The sequence below is a fragment of the Phalangium opilio genome, unplaced genomic scaffold (assembly GCF_054372755.1).
Source record: "Phalangium opilio isolate 3A_F unplaced genomic scaffold, DU_Popi_V2 ptg000017l_1, whole genome shotgun sequence".
In the NCBI taxonomy this organism is placed as follows: domain Eukaryota; kingdom Metazoa; phylum Arthropoda; class Arachnida; order Opiliones; family Phalangiidae; genus Phalangium; species Phalangium opilio.
Window position 1 is genome coordinate 7,203,709 of NW_028324151.1, and position 20,660 is coordinate 7,224,368.

Below are 20,660 nucleotides of genomic sequence, written 5' to 3' on the forward strand. Positions count from 1 at the left end.
ATACAGTGTAAAGCTGTTTTTCTGCAAAAAGCGGAAGCAAATACATTGTTTGTTTACGAAAAAGGTTCAAACCTGTATCGTCCTGAATGACCAATATTGGTTTCGTCTCTTTAGGGGCTTCTGAGAAAAGTATATTATAATTAAAATCATATTTCATAATAATAGAATAAACGTTTTTGCCGAACTATTTAATGTTTAAATCCGTACTGTTCAGATTCCTCGATTTAAACTTACCATTTCAGAATTGTTCCATAGTTCCAAGGAATGTATTAAGTGACTAGACACACACATGCGTGTTAGAAAAAATTTATAAAAAAATAATAACGTTTGATTGATTCATATGACATGAATTATCGTGTAAAATTCCATATGCAAGCTCGATTTTTAAGCCAAAGATAAATAAGCTCGCGTATGGACTTTCAAATGATGGAATGTATTTCAAAGTTAATACTTCTTTTGTTAAATGTTAATTGCAAACCTTTTTTCTTCGTTGTTAGAAATTCTTTAGCTTCAATGAAAACTTCTTCGTCAGATGTTACGTCCGGAGCAACTGAAAAGTTTGCAAGAAGCGATGAAAAATGCAAAGCATTAGTTAATTAGTTTTACTAAGTATTTTTTGAATTGTAAAGAGGGTAAATTCTTTCCTAAATCTAAGTTAAAAATGCATTTTTTAAAGCGTTGCTAAATCGTTATAAAGTATGTTTAATATGAGCATCATACTGAGAAACGAGAATTTCTCCCATTTTAAAGGAAAATTTGAGTTTAAACTGTATGAATAATCAGAGCATCTTGTTATCAGAGCATCTGGTTATCAAATGCGCATAAAAGAGCAGAGAACATATGAAGAGGGATGGTAACTATAACGGCTCAGCTTGATATCACTCTCACGCGCACCTACCTCGGCGCACAAAGGATTCAATGGGAGTTTCTTAGTATGTAGCTCATAATAAATTATATTTTGATAGAGCATTCACGTGCCCCTTTAAAGTATTTAAAATTATCGCCAAGTCTTTACAGAAGTTTGTTAATTAATAGTAAGTTATTGTTTAGTTTTTGTAGATTATTTTTCCACATAGCTTGTAAATTATCCAAAATTCCTTTTTCAAAAAAAGAAACTTATTTTATAATTAGCAGTAGTTTACTCGTAAAATTGTATAAACTGGGTGTTACAGAAATGTGTGTCTCAAATTTAGTGTTGTGTCCTATGAATCAGAATGAATACCACCCACAATTGGAGATACAGGTCCTAAAAACTAGAGTATCTATAGACCGAGTAGCGTCAATAGGCCAAAAATTAGGTACTTTGACGTAATGTTTGGCCTATGATACTACTTGGTCTACAGATACTCTACTAAAACCTTAGTAGGGACTCGTCTGTACTACGTCATGGAACCTCACTCTAGCTTAAAAAGATACCAAGAGGGGGTCGGAAGAGGGCAGAAATGGCGGCAGGGGGCGGAGCTATGCCCAAATTGGGAAGTCCCTATTATTGTAAGTAAAGTCTTATTTCTACAATATTTTTGATTATCCGCACTGTTAAATTTTAAATAGCCCTATCCCATGCTTGTTCAATACGAATATTTGTTGTGTAAAACCATGGTCCCTTGACGTTTATGACGCATTAAGGCCCAAAGAAAACACCATTGAATTTGAGACACCTTTCTATAAATCAATATTATTTTTAGTATATTAATTGCTAATTTTTTAAGCGTTTAAAAAGCAGTTCGAGTTTTTAGTAGTTGTAGATTTTTATACGCGATACCACGATGCAATCCCGTTATTAGAATTAGTAATTTTGCATAATTTTATAACAATTTTTTGATGTTGTTGTAAATATTAAGTTATAAATTTATGCAAATGAAATATTTTGAAGTAATATAATTGTTATTTTTAGTCTTATTTTTGTTTTTCTACGAATATCTTACCTTCCTCAACAGGAACCGTGTCTAAATTTTTAATGTAAAAATGCTTAAAAAGTTAAATGTATTTAAAAATAGTTCAGCAAAAATGTTTAGATCTTAGAACGTAAAAGAAGTGACAGCTTTTAGAAGTTTTTAAATGAAGTGAAGTGGGGGGATCGAGTTTATAGTTTCGATTTAACATTCTAAAGATGTTTTAGATTGTTCTTTTGAATTAGACTGAATCATAGCCTGGAAATATTTTATAATTTTGGGGTGGTAAGTTTTTCTCGTAGACTCACCTAAGACCTCGGCCACCTCCGTTTTGTGTGCCCTTGGCAGTTCAATATCTGGAATTTCTTTCGCTTTAGATTCCAGAGGTTTCGTTTCTTTCATGTCACCCAGTCCGTGCTCGGGTGCCACTTGTGATACCTAGAAAAAAAATTAAGTATGGTAAAATGGTCAAATCCAAGAGTCAAAATATGTCCTTACCTGAACGGAGAGTGTCTCTGACACGCTTACGGCTGCCACTTGCTCTCCAGGTACTTGGCCTGGTTTCAACTCCTTTAGACCATCGTCTGTGATAATTTCTGAAACCTCCATGGCTGTGTCAGATCTAACCGAAACGGTCGCTTTACGAGAGCCAGGAACTTCGTCACCCCTAAACGTTTCCGGTTGTTCTTCGGGAACAATTTCGGATACGCTAATCATCTTTCGAGACGTGAGTTTTAGATCTGCTTTCGAAGTATCTGGCGTTTGAGTAGGTACGAATTCGCCAGGTGTATCGTGAGCGATGACATCAGACACTGCTACGTGTTCTTTTGTCATGATTTCAAACTTGGCGGTAATTCCTATTGGTTGGGCTCCCTCCTTTAACTCTGAAGGCGCCGTTTCCGCCGTCACTTCCGACACAGCCACCGATTCTTGAGGCGTCACAGACACGTCCACTTTTCTTTCTTTGGGTGCAACTTGGGCGAGTAGTTCTTCCGGTTTGGTTTCTGATGTTACTTCTGATATGGAAACCGATTGGGTGGATGTTAAAGAGAGTTTAGCTATTTCTTTCAATGGCGACACGCCCTTGGCGAATTCTTCGGGTTTCACTTCCCCAGTTACTTCCGATATGGAAACGGATTCTAACTGCGTCAATTCCATATTGGCCAAGTGAGTTTTCGGTTTTACCTCTTCGGCTAAATCTTTGGGTAGTTCTTGCGTAACCGTTTCTTCAATAGTGAAAGACTCTTGTGGTAAGTAACCGACTTTGGCTTTTTTAGAGCTAGGCGTTACGCCGGCTTCAAATTCAGCCTCCTTCAAGGCCGTTGTTATTTCAGAAACTGAAACTGTTTCCTTGGAAGTGAAACTCAAAGTAGCTTGACTCTCAGTAGTCTTTACGGTTTCTAACTCGGTTGGTTTGTGCTCGCCCATCGTTTCAACTATTGCAATTGACTCTTGAGGCGTGAAACTTAGTTCAGCCAACTGACCCTCTGGTTTCTTCTTTTGCTCAAAGTCTTTTAAGTTGTCGTGGGTTACCGTCTCTTCTACGTTGACAGTTTCTTGTGGCGTATAATCAACCCGCGCAAGTTTAGATGGCGTCTTCTCCGAAGTGAAATCGTCGGGTTTGATTTCGGTGGATATCTCGGAAACGATGTAGGATTCAGTTGTACCTATACCAATATTAGCGATGCTTTCCAATGGTTTGTCCGCTGGAACTAGCTCCTCGGGTTTAAGGTGAGTCTTAACCTCTTCAACGTTGATATAATCTTGCCAAGTAAACTCCATGCCAGCTTTACGGGTTTTCGGTTTTTCCTGTTCAGGCAAATCGTCGCTTTTCTCTTGGGAGGTGACTTCGACAATGGACAATCCTTCTTGAGGGGTGTAGCCAACCTTGGCTTCGAATGGTTTTGGAGCTTCCTCCAGAACCAATTCCGTTTCCTTGGTGATGGTATTGATTTCCGAAACGGCGATGTGTTCAATGGAAGTCATCTTAACCTTCGCAGTAGTGTGTCCCGTGGGCTTGTGAGGTTCGAATCCAGTTGGAACGTCTCCTTCTATAACTTCCTCAACATCAATATGCTCGTGAAGATTCAAACCAACACCAGCTTTCTTTTCCTTGGGTTTTTTGATATCTTCCATCTCTTTGATCTTTTCTTCAGGTGTGACCTCTTCGATGGAGAAGGTTTGTTGAGGGAGATAACCGTATTCGGCTTTAACTTCAGTGGGTTTTTCAGATGGAAGCAACTCGCTTTCTTTTTGACTTGAAGTTACCTCTGATACAGCAATGGTTTCGACAGAAGTAATTTCCGTAACGGCTTGAGCTTTGAATGGGATCTCTCCAGCTTTAAATTCGCCAGGCTTATCTTCCCCACATATTTCGGAAACACCGATCGATTGTTGCGGCATAAGTTCTACTTGGACGCGTTTCTCTTCTGGTTTCACCTCTTTGACAAGTTCCTTTGTTTTCTCTTCAGTGGTAATTTCTTCAATAGAGAAAGTCTCTCTAGGTAGATAACCGAATTTGACTTTCTTGGTTTTCGGTTTGTCTGGGGTGGGAAGTTCTGTCGCGCCTTCTTCCGGCATCGTTTGAGACACGGATACAGGTTCACTTGATTGTAAACTAATCGCCGCTTGCCCTTGGAATGGAATTTCACCTTTGGCAAATTCTCCAGGGATGTCCTCGGTAGTAACTTCGGAAATGGTCAACGATTGTTGAGCTGTCAAATCAACCCCGGCCTTCTTAGTTTCAGGCTTAGGCTTAGCTTGAAAGTCCTTAGTTTTCTCTTCAGTCGTAACTTCCTCGATGGTGAAGCCTTCTTGTGGAGTAAAACCGAATTTGGCTTTGGTTTGGTTAGGAAGCTCACCCGCTTTGAATTCTGAAGCACTCATTTCAGTTGTTATCTCCTGAACTGATATAGTTTGTCTGGACGTAATACTGATATCGGCTTGACCCTGGAACGGAACTTCACCAGCTGCAAATTCTCCATGCTTATCAACGCTGGTAATTTCCGATACATTGATGTACTTTTGAGTTGTAAAGTCGACATCCGCTTGCTTCGATTCTGGTTTTGGTTTGGCAAGAAATTCCTTGAATTTCTCTTCCGCGGTTACTTCTTGAACAGTGATGGTTTCCCTGGGAGTGATACCTAAACGGGCGGTTATAGTATCCGGTTTGTCACTGGGTTTGAAGTCAGTGGCACTCATTTCTGTAGTTGTTTGAGAAACTGAGATGGATTCTTGAGATGTAAGTTTCAGTTGCGCTTGACCTTGGAAGGGTATCTCTCCTGCTTTAAACTCTCCAGGCTTGTCTTCTCCCATAACTTCGGAGATGCTGAGAGACTGTTGAGTGGTGAAATCCATTTGCGCAGTCTTCTGTTCGGGTTTTGGTTTCTTTACCAGATCTTTTGGTGTTTCTTCCGTTGTTACTTCCTCAACTGTGAATGACTCGCGTGGTAGGTAACCCATCTTAGCTTTAGTGCTTCCGGGAAGCTCTCCTGCTCTGAATTCAGCCGCAGTTTGCTCTGTTGTAGTTTCAGACACGGCGATAGTTTCCCTGGATGTGACGGTGATCGCTGCTTTGCCTTGGAACGGAATCTCACCTAATAGTAAACGAAAAATGTGATTTTTCCAAATTCTTACCCTGTTAACCTCTAATAGTGTATTCATACCTCTAGCAAACTCTCCCGGTAGATCTTCTCCGGTAACTTCTGAGATGCTAATAGATTGTTGCGGTGTTATATCCACCAGAGCCTTTTTGGTTTCCGGTTTCGTTAACTTCTCCAATGTTTTTGTTTTTTCGTGAGCAGTAACCTCCTCTACCGAAACCGTCTCTCGCGTAGTGTACCCAAACTTAGCACTAATCTGACCCGGTAACTCCCCAGCCTTAAACTCTTGCGGCACCATTTCCGTTCTAGTTTCTGATACCGCGATAGACTCTTTTTGAGTAATGCTCATGCGCGCTGTGTCTTGGAACGGCAATTCGCCCGGTGCGAATTCACCCGGTTTCACTTCACTAGTAATTTCAGATACACTAATGGATTCTTGGGATGTCAAGTCCACCCCAGCGCGTTTTTCTTTCGGTTTAATTAAGTCACCAAGTTCTCTAGTTTCACCTTGGGTCAACACTTCTTGCACGGTGAACGATTCTTTCGGCAAGTAACCCAGCTTAGCTTGAACAGTACCAGGCACTTCACCAGCTTTAAACTCTGTCGCTTTCATCTCGGAAGTGACCTGAGATACATTGATAGATTCTTGGGTAATTGTAGTTCGCGATTGTATTGATTTAGCTGAAGGGCGCACTAAAGGTTGAAGGTCTTCGGTTCGGTTCTCTGATATGACCGTAGAAATCGATAATGACTCGGTAGAAGTTAATTTCCTCTCAGCCGTAACTTCGCCAGGTAATCTACCGGGAGCGAACTCTCCGGGTTTCTCTTCGGAAGTAATTTCTGATACCACGATGGACTCCTTGGAGGATATTTGAGGCTTAGCTTTGACTTGTCCAGGAGTCTCACCTGGAGCAAACTCCTTTGCCGATTCCTCGGGCCTGATAATGGACACATCAATATGTTCCCTTCGAGTAATATCTTTTTTAGCTTTGACTGGTTTAGTGGTGAAGGGGGCTAATTCCTCAACCGTTTCCTCTGGTTTCAAATCAACACTTTCTTTCTCTTTGCCGGGGATCAAGAACTTCTGCATTGACATATGGCTTTCTTCCTCAACCGTTTCGATATCAATGTTGACACGGTCTTCGGGCGTAATTTCCATACCAGAAGTCTCTTTCTTGCGAGACGTCATTTTAACTGGTTTGAGTTTAACCTCTTCCTTTTCCGGTTCTTTCGGTTTCCCCAAAATCTTTTTCTTTTTCAAAGTGATCTTTGAAGTTGTTTCCTTAGTTTCATCCTTCTCTGGTTTAGTTATGACCAGTTTTTGCGTTTCAACCTTTGGTTTGGGAACCTCTTTGCTCTCAAGTTCAATCGTCCTCTTTTCAGTGGACTCAACCGTAATATCGATCTGTTCCTCCTGTTTAGGTTTAGGCTTACGACGGATTTTACGAGTAGTTGTGATTTCTTCCTCTTCAGTTACCTCCTCGGTTTCTTTTGGCCTAGGTCTACCCTTGCTTATAATACTGAGCTTCTGTTCCGGAACTTGGGTCAATTTCAACCTGTCTAATTCCTCTTCCTCTGGTTTCTTTATCTCTTTCTCTGGGAAATCCACTGGTTTGAGGCTAATATCGATGGTAGTTCTATCTTCTGATTTACGTTCGGGTCTCGGAATGGGCTTAAGTACCACGGTTGCAAACAAGGGTATTTCGGCAACTTCCCTAACCCTGGGTTTGTGTACGACTTGAACAGCCATTTTCTGAATTTGTGGTACCGTTTGAGGGAAAGACTCGAGAATTTCTTCGTATTCTTCAACCTCTTCAGTAATTTTGGGTTTCTTTCTAATAATCTTTTTTGTTTGTTTTTCTTGAGTTTTTGGCTTAACCGTAACCTTAAGTTCTTGCGTTTCGGGTACTGGTTGGGGTATGGCTTTGCTTTCAACAGTAATAGTGTGCTCCTCAATTGGTTTAGTTAATTCCATTTCCACTTGAATCTCCTCTTTCTTATCGATTTTCTTGCGAATAACTTTAGTGACCTCTGTGGTTTCTTCAACTTCTTCAACCCGTTTCACCTCCTCCGGCTTCTTCTTAGTAATGATCGAAATCTTTCGCTCTTCTGGTTCTTTAGTAGGTTTAACATCTTCGACAGTTTCAATAGGCTTCTCGACCTTGAATGGCCTTTCAACCTTTTTAAGCTGTATATCAAATAGAGATTTTTCGGGTTTCTCTTCCTTTGGCTTTGGTTTCCAACTAACTTCCAGTGTTTGCGTTTCGGGCACTGGTTGAGGAATAGCTTTACTCTCAACAGTAATGCCCCTTTCCTCGATCACTTCTTTTTTAACAACCGAGAAGTCAATTTCGACCTTTTCTTCTTGGGGTTTCTTTGGTCTTCTTATTATTTTTTTAGTGGTTGTTTCTTCAACTGTTTCTTCCGTCTCTTCACGCGTTTCTGGTTTAGGTTGGGGTTTAGCTTTAGTGCTAATTGATATTTTTCTTTCCTTAAATTCTTGAATAGCAGTGGTGGTTTCAGTCTCTTCTACTGGTTTCTCCACCGGCGCTAACGGACGCTCAACTTTCTTCAAAGTAATAGAGAATGGAGATTTTTCATCTGGTTTCGGTTTTTCCTCAACCGGTTTGGGCTTTGGTTTTGGTTTCTCCTCAACCATTTTTGGTTCTTCTTTCGGTTTCTCCTCAACCGGTTTTGGTTCTTCTTTTGGTTTCTCTTCAATTGGTTTCGGTTTTACATCTGGTTTTACTTCTAACGTTTGTGTTTCCTGTAAGGGCAATGGCACAGCCTTACTTTCAACAGTGATAGGTATTTCCTCTTTATCTTCTAAAGGCTTCTCAATTTCCTCGGGTTTTTCTGGTTTTTGTTTCCTGATAATTCGCTTCTTCTTAGTTACCTCAACCACTTCCTCCGTAATTTCTTCTTTGGTTTCCTTTTTCGGCTTTCCCTTTGAAGTAACAGATACTTCCCTGGGTTCTTCAACCGGCTTGGGCTTATCAAATGGTTTCAACTCAACCACTTCTTTTTCTTCTTGCGGTTTCTGGAAGGGTCGCTCAACCTTCTTCAAGGTAACGGGGAAAACTGATGTTTGCATTTCTTCCGGTTTCGGCTTAGGTTTCCACGTTACCTTCAATTGTTGCGTTTCCGGTACTGGTTGCGGTACAGCGGTACTCTCGACAGTAATGTCTCGTTCTTCTGTCGGCTTAAGAATTTCGAAATCAACTTCAATCTTTTCCTCTTCTGTTTTTGGTTTTTGTTTACGAATTTTCTTTGTAGTAATTTCTTCCTCGATAATTTCTTCTGTTGTGACATCTTTAGGTTTTTCTTCTGGTTTTTCTTTGATCTTAGTGGTAAAGGATATCTTTCGTTCCTGAACTTCCTGAACAAATTTGGGAGTTTCATCAACCACTTCCTTTGGAGCTTCCGGTTTAAATGGTCGTTCGACCTTCTTCAATTGTACTTCAAATTTGGATGGTACTTCCGGTTTTGGCTTTTCTTCAACAACTTTGGGTTTAACTAAAACCTCCAGTTTCTGACTTTCAGGAACATCTTGAGGAATGGCCTTACTTTCGACCGTGATATCGATTTTATCATCAGGTTTAATAATTTCAAAATCAACCTCAACCTTTTCTTCTTCTTTTGGTTTAGGTTTCCTGATAATACGTCTTTTCGTAACTTCCTCTTCAATAGTTTCTTCTTCAATTTCTTGGGTAACCTCTTCGGGTTTTGGTTTGGGTTTAACTTTGCTAGTTAAGGAGATCTTGCGTTCCTCGATCCTTTGTACAAACTCCGGTTTTTCTTCAGCTGGCACTTCTTCGGGAACCGGCATTTTCAAAGGCCGTTCCACCTTCTTAAGCTTGACCTCGAACTTGCTCTTTTCTTCAACAGTAGGCTTCTCTTTCGGCTTAATTTTAACTTCAAGTTTTTGCGTCTCTGGTGTTGGTTGTGGTATGGCTGTACTCTCAACGGTAACTTCCCGGTCTTCGTCCGGTTTGACCAATGAAAAATCTAAAATAATTTTCTCCTCCTCCGGTTTCTTAGGTCTTCGTATGATTCTTCTGGTGTCCTCAACTTCCTCAATTATTTCCGTTTCCTCCGTTACTTCTGTCTTAGGCTTAGGTTTCGTTTTACTAATGATAGAAATCTTTCTTTCATTAACCTCTTGAACGAAGCTCGGTATTTCCTCGGGCACGGGTTCGTCCTTCCTTTCAGGTACACCCAACGGTCTCTCCACCTTTTTCAAACTAAACTCAATCTTGGTTTTTTCTTCAGGTTTAGGTTTGTCTTCTGGAACCTTTTTAGGTTTAGTTTTAACTTCCAACTTTTGTTGTTCGGGTACTGGTTGCGGTACAGCTTTACTGTCTACGGTAATTTCACGAATTTCTTCAGGCGTGACAATCTCAAAGTCAAAGGACAATTGAGGTGAAATTGGTTTTTCCGGTTTCTTTTTGATAATTTTCGTTTCCTGAACAACTTCTTCCACTTGCTCAACTTCTTGTGCCGGTATGGGATGTACTTTAGATTTGGTAACGACGGAAATTTTTCTTTCTTCATGCGTATGCATTTCCGTAAAACTTTCACTAGTACGTTCCTCGACAACCGAAGTTCTAACAGGTCGAATTTGTTGCATGGGTAGAGATGCTGTTGAGAATTGTGGCATTTCTTCAGACACAATAGGCCCGATAGCCTCAACAATAATCTGTTTAGCCTCTTCCTTCTCCAAAGGTTTGTGTTCTTTAGAGACTATGATTTGTTGCGTCTCAGTAAAGTCTTGGGGAATGGCTGTACTGTCCACAGTAATCTGTCTAGTTTCATCGCCCTTTTCGAGAGTAAAATCTATTTTCATAGTCTCCTGTGGCTTTGGTTTTCGAGTTATCACTCTCTTTGGTTTTTCGGGCTCTTCCTCGGTAATTTCCGTAATAATGGGGCCCGTTTCCGGAGTCTGTCTAGCTCGGCTTATGATGGTAGTTTGTTGTTGCATGAATGCCGTATGAGACGTGTGTTGGGTAAATTCTTGCTGGAAGGTTGTAGGTTGTTGAGGCCGTTCCTCAGGCTTTGTTTGAGTGACGCTAACGAACGACTTCGATACTTGTTTTGTTTGCGTAAAAGAAACGGAAGTTGGTTGTTCGAAGGTGCCTGGCTCTTCAGGCATTGGTGAAACACGTCCAAATTCCACAAGAGGAGCCAGTGTTGTACTAATTTTCTTTCTGGCTACGTTTTTAGCTTCTTCTTCGGTAATTTCTTCAATAATGGGTTTAGAGAATGGCTCTTTTCTCATGAACAAGGTTGTACTTTCATCCGTCGGTTGAGGAATTGCAGTACTGCTGGTGGTAATTGGTCGGTCTGGCTCATCAGGTTTAACTAAAGAGAAATCGATCTGCAAGGTTTCTTCCTCGGGTTTCTTGGGCAGTCTTCTAATTATTGTACGCCTAGCACCTTCCTTAACCTCTTCCGGTTGTTCACTTTCCGGAAATTGTTCTTCGGGTTTAGGTCTTGCCTTGCTTGTGGTTTTAACGGTAATTTCATAAGTTCGCGTAGATTCTGTTGTTGTAGTGGGTTCCGGCTGTTCCGGTATAGTTTTTCTCGGTTGCTCAACTGGTTTCAAGTCAAATTCAAATGGTGAGATCTTATCAGGCTGATATGGCGTACGCTCGACTGGTTTTAAGGTAACCTGGAAAGGTTTTTCTTCTGGTGGTTTTTGCCAAGGTTTTGCCGGCTTGAGAGTTGGAGCCAATTCTTCCGGTTCTTCGATATGTGGTTGAAGAACCTCGCTTATTTTATGTCTGGCTTCCGTTTTTTCATCTTCAATTGTGCTTATTTCCGCTCTCTGAGTAGTCCTGGTACCCTGTATGGTCATGGTACTTTCTTGTGTTTGACGACTAAATTTCATGAAGCTAGTTTGTTCCGTTGAAGTAAACTCTTCGACTGATGTTCGTAATGGTCTTTCTACCGGCTTAAGAACAACCGGGAAGGGAGAGGTAGATTCAGGTTGAAACGGTTTGATTTGAGAAGGTTTCAACTCGACCTGGTGTGGCTTTTCTTCTTCTGGTTTAAGAGGTTTGGGTCGAACCGGTATGTGCATTTGCTGTGTTTCTTGGGTCGGTTGAGGTATCGCACGACTGTCGGTAGTTATCTGGCGAGGATATTCAGGTTGTTCCAATGTAAAATCAAGCGACAGTGTTTCAGGCGTCATCGGACGCAAAGTCTCAATAATTGTCTTTCTAGCCTGTTCTTTTTCGGTTGTTTCATCAGTTGTTTTTCTAACTGTAGTTTGGATCGAAACTTGATCAAGCTGGAATTCACGCGTGATTGGTGAGAGTTGCTCGGGTTCTCTATGTTCTGGTACAGGCCGTTGAAGTTTCTCTACAGGTTTCAATGTTATTTCCATAGGTGAGACTTCGTCCGGCTTGTAGGGTTGACGTTCAACTGGTTTCAAGGTTACCGGGAAAGGTCTTGTGTCCTCTGGTTTTTGAGGTTTAGGTTTCATCGTGACTTTCATCTGTTGGGTTTCACGCGTTGGTTGCGGAATCGCCTTACTTTCAGTTGTGATATCGCGCGGGTATTCGGGATGTTCTAATGTAAAATCAATGGATAAAGACTCAGGTGTCATTGGTCGTAGAGTTTCTATAATATTTTGTCTTGCTTTCTCTTTATCGTCTGAAACCTCTTGTACCGTTCGACGAGTACTTGAGAACATTGAGACATCAGTCCTGTAATCAACAGTAGTTTGTTGAGTTAATTCTGGTTGCTGGGGCTGTTGAGAATGCTCCACTATAGGTTTTGTTGATTTTTCAAACGGCTTCAGAGTGTACTTAAGAGCTGAAACTTCTTCGGGTTGAAACGGTTTGCGTTCAGTCGGCTTCAAAGTTACGGGGAACGGTCTTGTATCCTCAGGTTTCTGTGGTTTAGGTTTAACTGGAACTTTAATTTGTTGCGTCTCTTCCATTGGTTGTCGAATCACTCGACTTTCGGTTGTTATATCACGCGGGTAGTCAGGATGTTCGAGAGTAAAGTCAATATCCAAGGAGTCGGGGGTTAAAGGTCGAAGTGTCTCAATGATAGTTCTCCTGGCCCTATCCTTTTCATCGGTTGTCTCCTCAACTGTTCTACGAATGGTGCTATGAACTGAAACGTCCGTCGAATAGTCAACAGTTGTGGGTAAAGTAGCTTCGGGTTGCTCCGAGGTCGGTACTGGTTTAGTTGGTTTTTCCCACGGTTTCAAAGTATATTCCAAAGGAGAAACCTCATCAGGTTTGTAAGGTTGCCGTTCAACAGGCTTTAAGCTTACCGGGAATTGTCTAGTGTCCTCTGGTTTTTGAGGTTTAGGTCTCACTGGAATATGCATTTTCTGTGTTTCTTGAGTTGGCTGTGGAATAGCCCGACTCTCAGTAGTAATATCTCGCGGATGTTCAGGTCTTTCAAGAGTAAAATCTATGTCCAGATTATCGGGTGTCAGAGGACGTAGTGTTTCAATGATAGTTCGCCTGGCTCTATCTTTTTCATCAGTCGATTCTTCCACTACAGTTCGACGCATGGTGCTATGAACAGAAATGTCCGTCGAATAGTCAACAAATGTGGGTAAAGAGGGTTCCGGTTGTTCCTGAGTTGGTACTGGCCTAGTTGGTTTTTCCCACGGTTTCAAAGTATACTCCAAAGGCGACACCTCATCAGGTTTGTAAGGTTGCCGTTCAACGGGCTTTAGTGTTACGGGGAATGGCCTTGTATCCTCTGGTTTTTGAGGTTTAGGTCTTACTGGAATATGCATTTGCTGTGTTTCCTGAGTTGGCTGTGGAATAGCCCGACTGTCAGTGGTAATATCTCGCGGATGTTCTGGTCTTTCAATGGTAAAATCTATGTCCAGATTATCGGGTGTCAGAGGACGAAGTGTTTCAATGATATTTCTCCTGGCTCTATCTTTTTCATCAGTAGTTTCATCCACTACGGTTCTACGCATGGTGCTAAGGACAGAAACGTCCGTTGAATAGTCAACCGTTGTAGGCAAAGTAGATTCGGGTTGCTCCGAAGTGGGTACTGGCTTAGTTGGTTTTTCCCACGGTTTCAAAGTATACTCCAAGGGCGACACCTCATCAGGTTTGTAAGGTTGTCGTTCAACCGGCTTTAAAGTGACAGGGAATGGTCTGGTGTCCTCTGGTTTTTGAGGTTTAGGTCTTACTGGAATATGCATTTGCTGTGTTTCCTGAGTTGGCTGTGGAATAGCCCGACTCTCAGTGGTAATATCTCGCGGATGTTCTGGTCTTTCAATGGTAAAATCTATGTCCAGATTATCGGGTGTCAGAGGACGAAGTGTTTCAATGATAGTTCTCCTGGCTCTATCCTTTTCGTCAGTCGTTTCTTCCACTACAGTTCTACGCGTGGTGCTAAGGACAGAAATGTCCGTCGAATAGTCAACCGTTGTAGGCAAAGTAGGCTCCGGTTGCTCCGAAGTGGGTACTGGCTTAGTTGGTTTTTCCCACGGTTTCAAAGTATACTCCAAGGGCGACACCTCATCAGGTTTGTAAGGCTGCCGCTCGACAGGCTTTAATGTTACTGGGAATGGTTTCTGTGGTTGTGGTTGTTCTTTAGGCTTCACTTGAATCAAAAACTCCTGAGTTTCGGTTAAAGGTTGTGGAATGGCCCTCGATTCTGTCGTAATATCGCGCGGTTGGTCTGGATGTTCTAATGAGAAATCAATACTCAACGTTTCAGGTTGCTCTGGTTGTTTGGGTGTTCTCCTAACCACTCTGCGAACTGATTCGTCTTGCACAACTTCGCTTTCTTCCAAAGTAGATTTCCTAACTTTACTAGCGACGGTAGTTACCTGTTGTTGGGTTACCTCCCTGAATCCGGTAACGGTAGTTTGTTCCGTTACTACATCGAGGGGCTGGGGTAATTGAGTGGTGCTCGTGGGTGTTACCGACATTAACATCGTTGAAAAGTCCTCTGGTCGCGTTTCTTTCGTATCGAACATACTAGGCTTACCTTGTTTAAGTATAGGTTTCGGCATTTTGGGTGTCGCTTGCGGCAAAGAGTCTATAATAGTCTGCCTAGCATCCTGTACATTATCTGGGCTGAATGGGCTTACATCTTCCGGTTTAACTTCCTCTGTAGTGGGAGTTACGGGCGTTTGAGTAGGCTTAACGGGTTTGGGTACATCGGGGGTCTTTTCTAGAGACGGTTTCTTTTTAATAATACGTTTAGGCTTAGACGGTACTTCTTGTGGAGTCTCGGTTAAAGGTGTGGGCTGCTTCGTAATGCGAAGAACTGACGCCTCCTTTTGTTGAAACTGCTGCACGGTAGTGCTCTGACTGAAAACACCAATACTGGTTCCATACGTTGGTGAAGTGGGGCTCTGGATGGGTTCTATAGGGATCACCTCCGGCTGTTCTACCCAAGAAATATGCTGCGGTTTCGATGGCTTTTGTTGTTGAACACTCTTTGGTTGCTGCGGCTTTGGACCTGACACCTTCTGAAATTGGCTAGTTTGGGTTACCTGTTGCGTCTGAGACGATTGCAAAGTAGTTTCAGTAGTTTTGAGAGTTTTTTGATTAAAAACACGGACATCGGCTCGCTGGAACGACGTAGACTCTAGTTCATCAACGGAACCATAAGGCTCAACCTCCGATACAGTGTAAGGGTCTCGAGGAGTCACCGATGGTTCTGCCATTTCTGAGGTTGGTTGAGGTGTTTCGAAAGGAGAAACAGTTTCGTCACGGGGCTTGAGTTTCTTTTTCTTTGCTGCATGTTCCTCTTTAGTTTCTGACATAATAAGAAAAAGTAACACAAACGTATGATATGGGTAACCTTCCATTGTTACAAGCCGCACTTACCTCCAACATGTAGAACACAAGTAGAAGTTACCACTCCCTGATCATTTTCGGCCTTAGCCGTGTATGGACCTTTAGTATTGTCGTCAATATGTAGAATATGTAGAAGGGAACGATCCACAAGGTCAACCACCTCATAGTTTGGCGTTTTAGTTGGTACCTCTTGTGTTTTGTGATACCACGTGACTTTAGGCTTAGGTTTTCCGCGTACCACAACCTCCAGAGTAGTTTTCTGATTGGGTTCTTTTATAAACACGTCTGTCAACTTACTGACGAAGGACGGAGACTCTGGTAACTCAGGTACGAAAACTTTGGTAGTGGTACTGTCAACACCGTTACGATTTTTCGCTTCGCAAATGTAACTACCAGTATCTTCTGGCGTCGGCTTGTTAATTAACAATGTAGTTGTACCATCCATATCGTACCAGATTTTGAACAGTGGACTGCTTTTAAGTGGTTGTCCTTGCCTGTACCATGTCACTTTTGGTCGTGGGGTACCTACTACCTTACACTGTAACCTATAAGTAGGAAGTATGCCATTAGCTAGTCATCACTAATTTTACGCGAAATTATCATAACTTACTTAGCAGTCTGAGAAGGAGGCATATTGACTTCTTTGGGCAACTGTTTCTCAAATTTTGGGGCTGTTCCAATATCGACGGGTTTGCCCTTCTCTTTAGGGATTAAGTCTTCGTCGGTTGTCAAATCCTCAAAAGTTGAATCATCGGACATGCTTTTCAAGGTGTCAGTGTCGAACAGAGATGAAGACTTATCCGCACTTATTGTGGCGATTTCAGAGTCCGGTATGTATTCGAACGCTGAAATTTGACATAAGTTACAACCATTCAATGCATAAACCCTGTTGACTAAAAATGGTCCAAGCACTTACAATCCACAGTAACCTCCGTCCTCGTTATTGATTCGCCAGCCTTGTTGACAGCCCTGCAAACGTACTCTCCACTGTCTTCTGGGAAAACTTCGGAAATGAAGAGTTCGCAGTAGCCATCATTGCTATACGTGACTCGCACATCCTCGTTAGGTCTAACTTCACGGTCATTGTGGTACCAAGTAATGGTAGGCGGTGGTTTTCCAAGTACCTTTGTTTAATTTTTTTAGTTAATATACAGTTATAAAAAACCTTGAAAAGAGGTTCTTACATAAGTGAAGAGTTTAACTTCACCACCGTCCATAACCTTCACAGGTTGCAGTTGCAAAGTAAAGGTTGGCGTTTCCGTGTCTTCATCCGGTTCACTTTCAACCACCAGATTGGCGGTGGTCTCGACGGTTCCGACCTCATTTTCGGCTTTGCACGTATACTCGCCACCATCATCTTGGAAGACTTCGCGAATCAGCAGAGTAGAGTGATTCTGTGCACTGGTAATCTGCACGTCTCGTGTCGATTTGATTGGTTTATTGTTCATGAACCACGTGAATGTTGCTTCCGGATAGGCGGCCACCTTCACTTCCATTACCGTGGCCTCACCTTCCGGTACAACTTGCGGCTTCAGTGGTTTTATCAACTTTGGTGGAGCTTTCTCGGGTTTGGGCGATTCTTCCTCGCACTTTACTCTTAAATTAGCGATAGTACTAGCCTGCCCGGCTTCATTCAAAGCCCTAACTTCGTAAATTCCACCATCCTCCGGGAAAAGTTCCAAAATGAACAAAGTGGATTTGACACCGTCATTTTTGATTTGGAAATCACGCGTAGGTGTAAGCTCGTTACCATTGTGGTACCTAATTATAAGTATTAAACACTAATTGAAAATAGCTTTAACGTTTGGAAAATCAAGCTGTAGGCCTATTAAATATATTTTATTCTTCATAAATATACTTGAGAGCAATTTCATGCTGATAAAAATATTTCAAGAAAACAAACCAATGCAAGGTAGGTTCAGGTGTCCCTGTGGCTTCAACTGTCAGTGTCAGAGGTTCTCCCTCTGGCGCTGTGACTGGCCTCAAAGGCTTCAAGAACGTAGGAGGGATAGTTGGTATTTCAACCTCAGCCATGTCGATTATTTCAAAGTCATCTATGTATACCCATTATAAAATTAATGCATTTGAAGAATGAATGTTGAGGAACTTAATGAAAGACGTACCAGCACCGACAACAGCCAACGGAGCAGAAGTTTCATCCTGACCTAAAGTATTAGTTGCACGGCAACAATAGATACCCTGATCATCTGGAAAGACTTCCTTAATGGTCAATGTGACGTCCCCTGTTTCAGGGTTCAGGTATGGCTGAAAATCGTGGCTGGGCCTAACTTCGTGCCCGTTCAAGAACCATTTAATATCCGGTTGAGGAACACCCTTCACTTTGCATTTCAAGACACCAGTCACCCCATCGTTGACGCTCACCGGTTGTAAGCGCTCAGTAAACTTTGGTGGCTCTCCTGGTTCTATATTTTAAGATTATGGTAACAAGACTAATGATTTCCCAAGTGTACTTAAATACTTAAAATTCCCGCGAGTTAATAATGTGTAAAGAATGCCGTCAAATTTCCAAAGGTGTGGTAATGTTTAAATTTAGTGTTTGTCTTTATTCTATATATCACAGAACCCTTCCTCTGAGACCAAAACATTTTCGATCTCTTTAAAATAGTGAGTTTTTAAAATAAATTCGTTCCAGAGAATTTCAGCTGAAGATAAACATTTATCTTGGCACAAGGCCTCAGTTATTATTCTTATTTCACCCACAAAAATTCTTTTCCCTGAGTTGTTGTAAGATGTGCTAGATCTAATACATCTCTGTCTTCACACAGAGACAGTCGGTTTCTGTTAAATTTAACAATTGGGTCCCTCAGTTCATCCCACCCACCATATCCAAAGGTGTGAATTTATGAGAACTCAGATATAAGCCAACTTTAAAGTCTGACTGTTCCGGATAAAATTCTAAGTTTATCTTCAACAGTCATCTTTGCGTCGCTTATTACACACGGGGTCCTATTTCCCCTTCTGCACAAACAAAGATGAGCTCAACGTCCCAACCCAATCCACGCTGGTGTGGCAATACGTCATCATATTTGCTCCAATGATTACCGAGTATTATACCCTCCTTAGCTCTCATTGCTCCTCTGAGTGAAGTAGCGATTTAAGAAAACTACCCCACTTGGCGAAAATCCATTTAAAGAATTAAAGAGAGAAGAGCCAACTTTCTATGTTTAGATATCTTTCTCTAGTCCCTTCTTTACCTTACCTAGTGGGAGTGGTGATTAAAGAAGATATTTTTAGCAACTGTTCCACTCCCAAGAGCAAATAAAAAGTACCCCTCAAGGCTCAACAGTTCTTCCCGAGTTGACGTTGAGGAAAGACTCATTTTTCTTTTTAACCCCTAACGTGATTTATAAGCATCATTTTGAAGGAATTTCAAGTTGTTTTTAAAATTACAGATTACATCATGAGTTGGGTACTCGGTTGAGTCAGTCAAGGACGGAACTCGCCCCTCCCACACCAAAGAAACTGCCAGTAAAACTTTCAACGTGACAGTAGACACGCTTAAGGATTTGGGTGGAAAGGACCTAGTAGAATTGAGAAAGAAACTACTCACCCTTGATGGTAACGTTTGTGACTGTTGTCGCTTCACCGGCTTGGTTAACCGCCGTGCAGTAGTAAAGTCCGCTGTCGTCCAGATAAACTCGTACGATCTCCATAGTGGCTGTACCATCTTTTTGGTGAGTGATTTTGAAATCTCGCGAATCTTCGATGGGACGCTCGCGAAAGTACCAGGTGAGTTCTGGCGGTGGGTAGCCATCGACTTTGCACGTTAGTTTAACGCTCTCCCCATCAAGCGCGCTTACGGGTAAAAGTTCTTGCACGAATTTAGGAGGTACCGATTTGTCCGGCGGTGGACCGCTACCCGGGGTTGTTGGTGTCTTCTTCTGATCCCTAGGTTTGACTGGACCTCCTTGGGGCGGCTTTTTCGGACCACCGGGACCCGTTTCTTGTCCCTTATCGTCTACTCGACTGGCCAGAGGAGTTTCAGTCTTGCCTACGGGATGAGAAGAGAGAAATCAACAGTTAGTTTACTTTTGTCTAATTCAATTTAAATTTAAATAACTTTATAATATAATCTAACTCTATATTTGTGGTGTGTATTTAGTGTGCGTGTATTTTTGAAAGTAGAAATAGTGTAGATTTAGGAAAATGTTAAGGATGATTTATCCTAAGTGGTAAATAGAATCCAATAAAGCTAAACTTTAAAAATAGTATCTTGGGAAATGGTTCAGGAATTGTTTATACAGTGATGATTCACGTTTCGCGCCCTTAGAAAGACATCTTTAAGGGATTTTTAGTTGTTTTTTTAATATCACGTCGTTGGGTGGCATAGCCTTGTGGCACATTTTTCGTTTTCAGCTAAATTTAGGGGTGAACAGTACATCTCGACGTTGATGACCCTTTATCCCTCTCAACACTGACAAGGTAGATAGATACGCTTTATCATTTTGGATAATTGCCATCGAAAAGAAGATTCTCACCGTTTCTAACAAGTTAAAACGAATTATATTCCTGTACATTTGTAAACTATTACTCATGAATAAAGTCTAAATATCCAAACATTCAGTTTTATCATTTTAAACATTAAATAAAATATTATCATAGTCTGGCAAATATTAAGGGTCAAATTGATGGTCAGTTTGGACCATCTCAATAATATTTTCAGGTAAGAGCGTACCGAGTTTTAAAATCCCTAAAGTTCAACAGCAAAGAACTTTGACATGGTACTGTCTCTCAAGGACGAATAGAAACCCGAGAAGACCGTAAACTCCGGACAGAGGAGAACCGCAAGTATGCTTAGAAGCTAGACATCTTTAACAGCATCGAAATATAAATTATGCTACACACTTTTATTGTCAGATTTTACAAGTACATAATTGGAGATTTCAGTGACTATTCTAGGCGACAAATGTTAGCGTGGTAGGCAGTATAGCTCTACTCGAAAAAGTGAAATTCGTGTTTTGTAAATTTGTCACGGTAGATTATAAATCTAGGGCCGAGGATATTTAAAAGTAACAGTTGAGGTTTGGGGGTACGGTACATTTCTCTTCGAAAGAAAAAAAGCTCGACAGTTGGTTGCTAGCTGCTAGCAAAGTAGCGAGAGAGCAAACAACCTTAGGATCCCTTATAAAGACAGGCCAACGTGAGGGTAGGTTATTAATAGAATTACCCCGGGATCTTAGTGAGCTTATGTTGATACTAATCTTTCGAGAAGTGGTATAGATTTACTAGGTAAACTATAGTAGTCTACCGAGGAGACCACGCTAACATCGTCACTGTCACGTGAGTATTTTAGATGGATGTATTCTTAGATACATTCTTCGTATAAAAGCACAATTTTAAAAAGCCTA

At 41.5% G+C, this 20,660-nt stretch overlaps 1 protein-coding gene across 3 annotated transcripts in view; it reads right to left on the reverse strand.

Annotated features, from left to right (window-relative positions):
- The window catches only part of LOC149702846 (uncharacterized), a 95,743-nt gene that overhangs the window by 45,391 nt on the left and 29,692 nt on the right, over positions 1-20,660 (reverse strand). For 2 of the 3 annotated variants that reach the window (XM_089866749.1, XM_089866750.1), the window contains exons 37-47: positions 18,863-19,303; positions 17,415-17,714; positions 17,195-17,345; positions 16,476-17,052; positions 16,208-16,415; positions 15,902-16,136; positions 15,322-15,836; positions 5,558-15,250; positions 2,391-5,488; positions 2,201-2,330; positions 73-120 (exon numbers count right to left, since the gene is read on the reverse strand). In XM_089866749.1, the coding sequence (XP_089722875.1) occupies positions 73-120; positions 2,201-2,330; positions 2,391-5,488; positions 5,558-15,250; positions 15,322-15,836; positions 15,902-16,136; positions 16,208-16,415; positions 16,476-17,052; positions 17,195-17,345; positions 17,415-17,714; positions 18,863-19,303 (15,396 nt within the window). The remainder of the gene's footprint in view (positions 1-72; positions 121-2,200; positions 2,331-2,390; positions 5,489-5,557; positions 15,251-15,321; positions 15,837-15,901; positions 16,137-16,207; positions 16,416-16,475; positions 17,053-17,194; positions 17,346-17,414; positions 17,715-18,862; positions 19,304-20,660) is intronic. The other variant, XM_089866751.1, reaches the window with a different exon arrangement.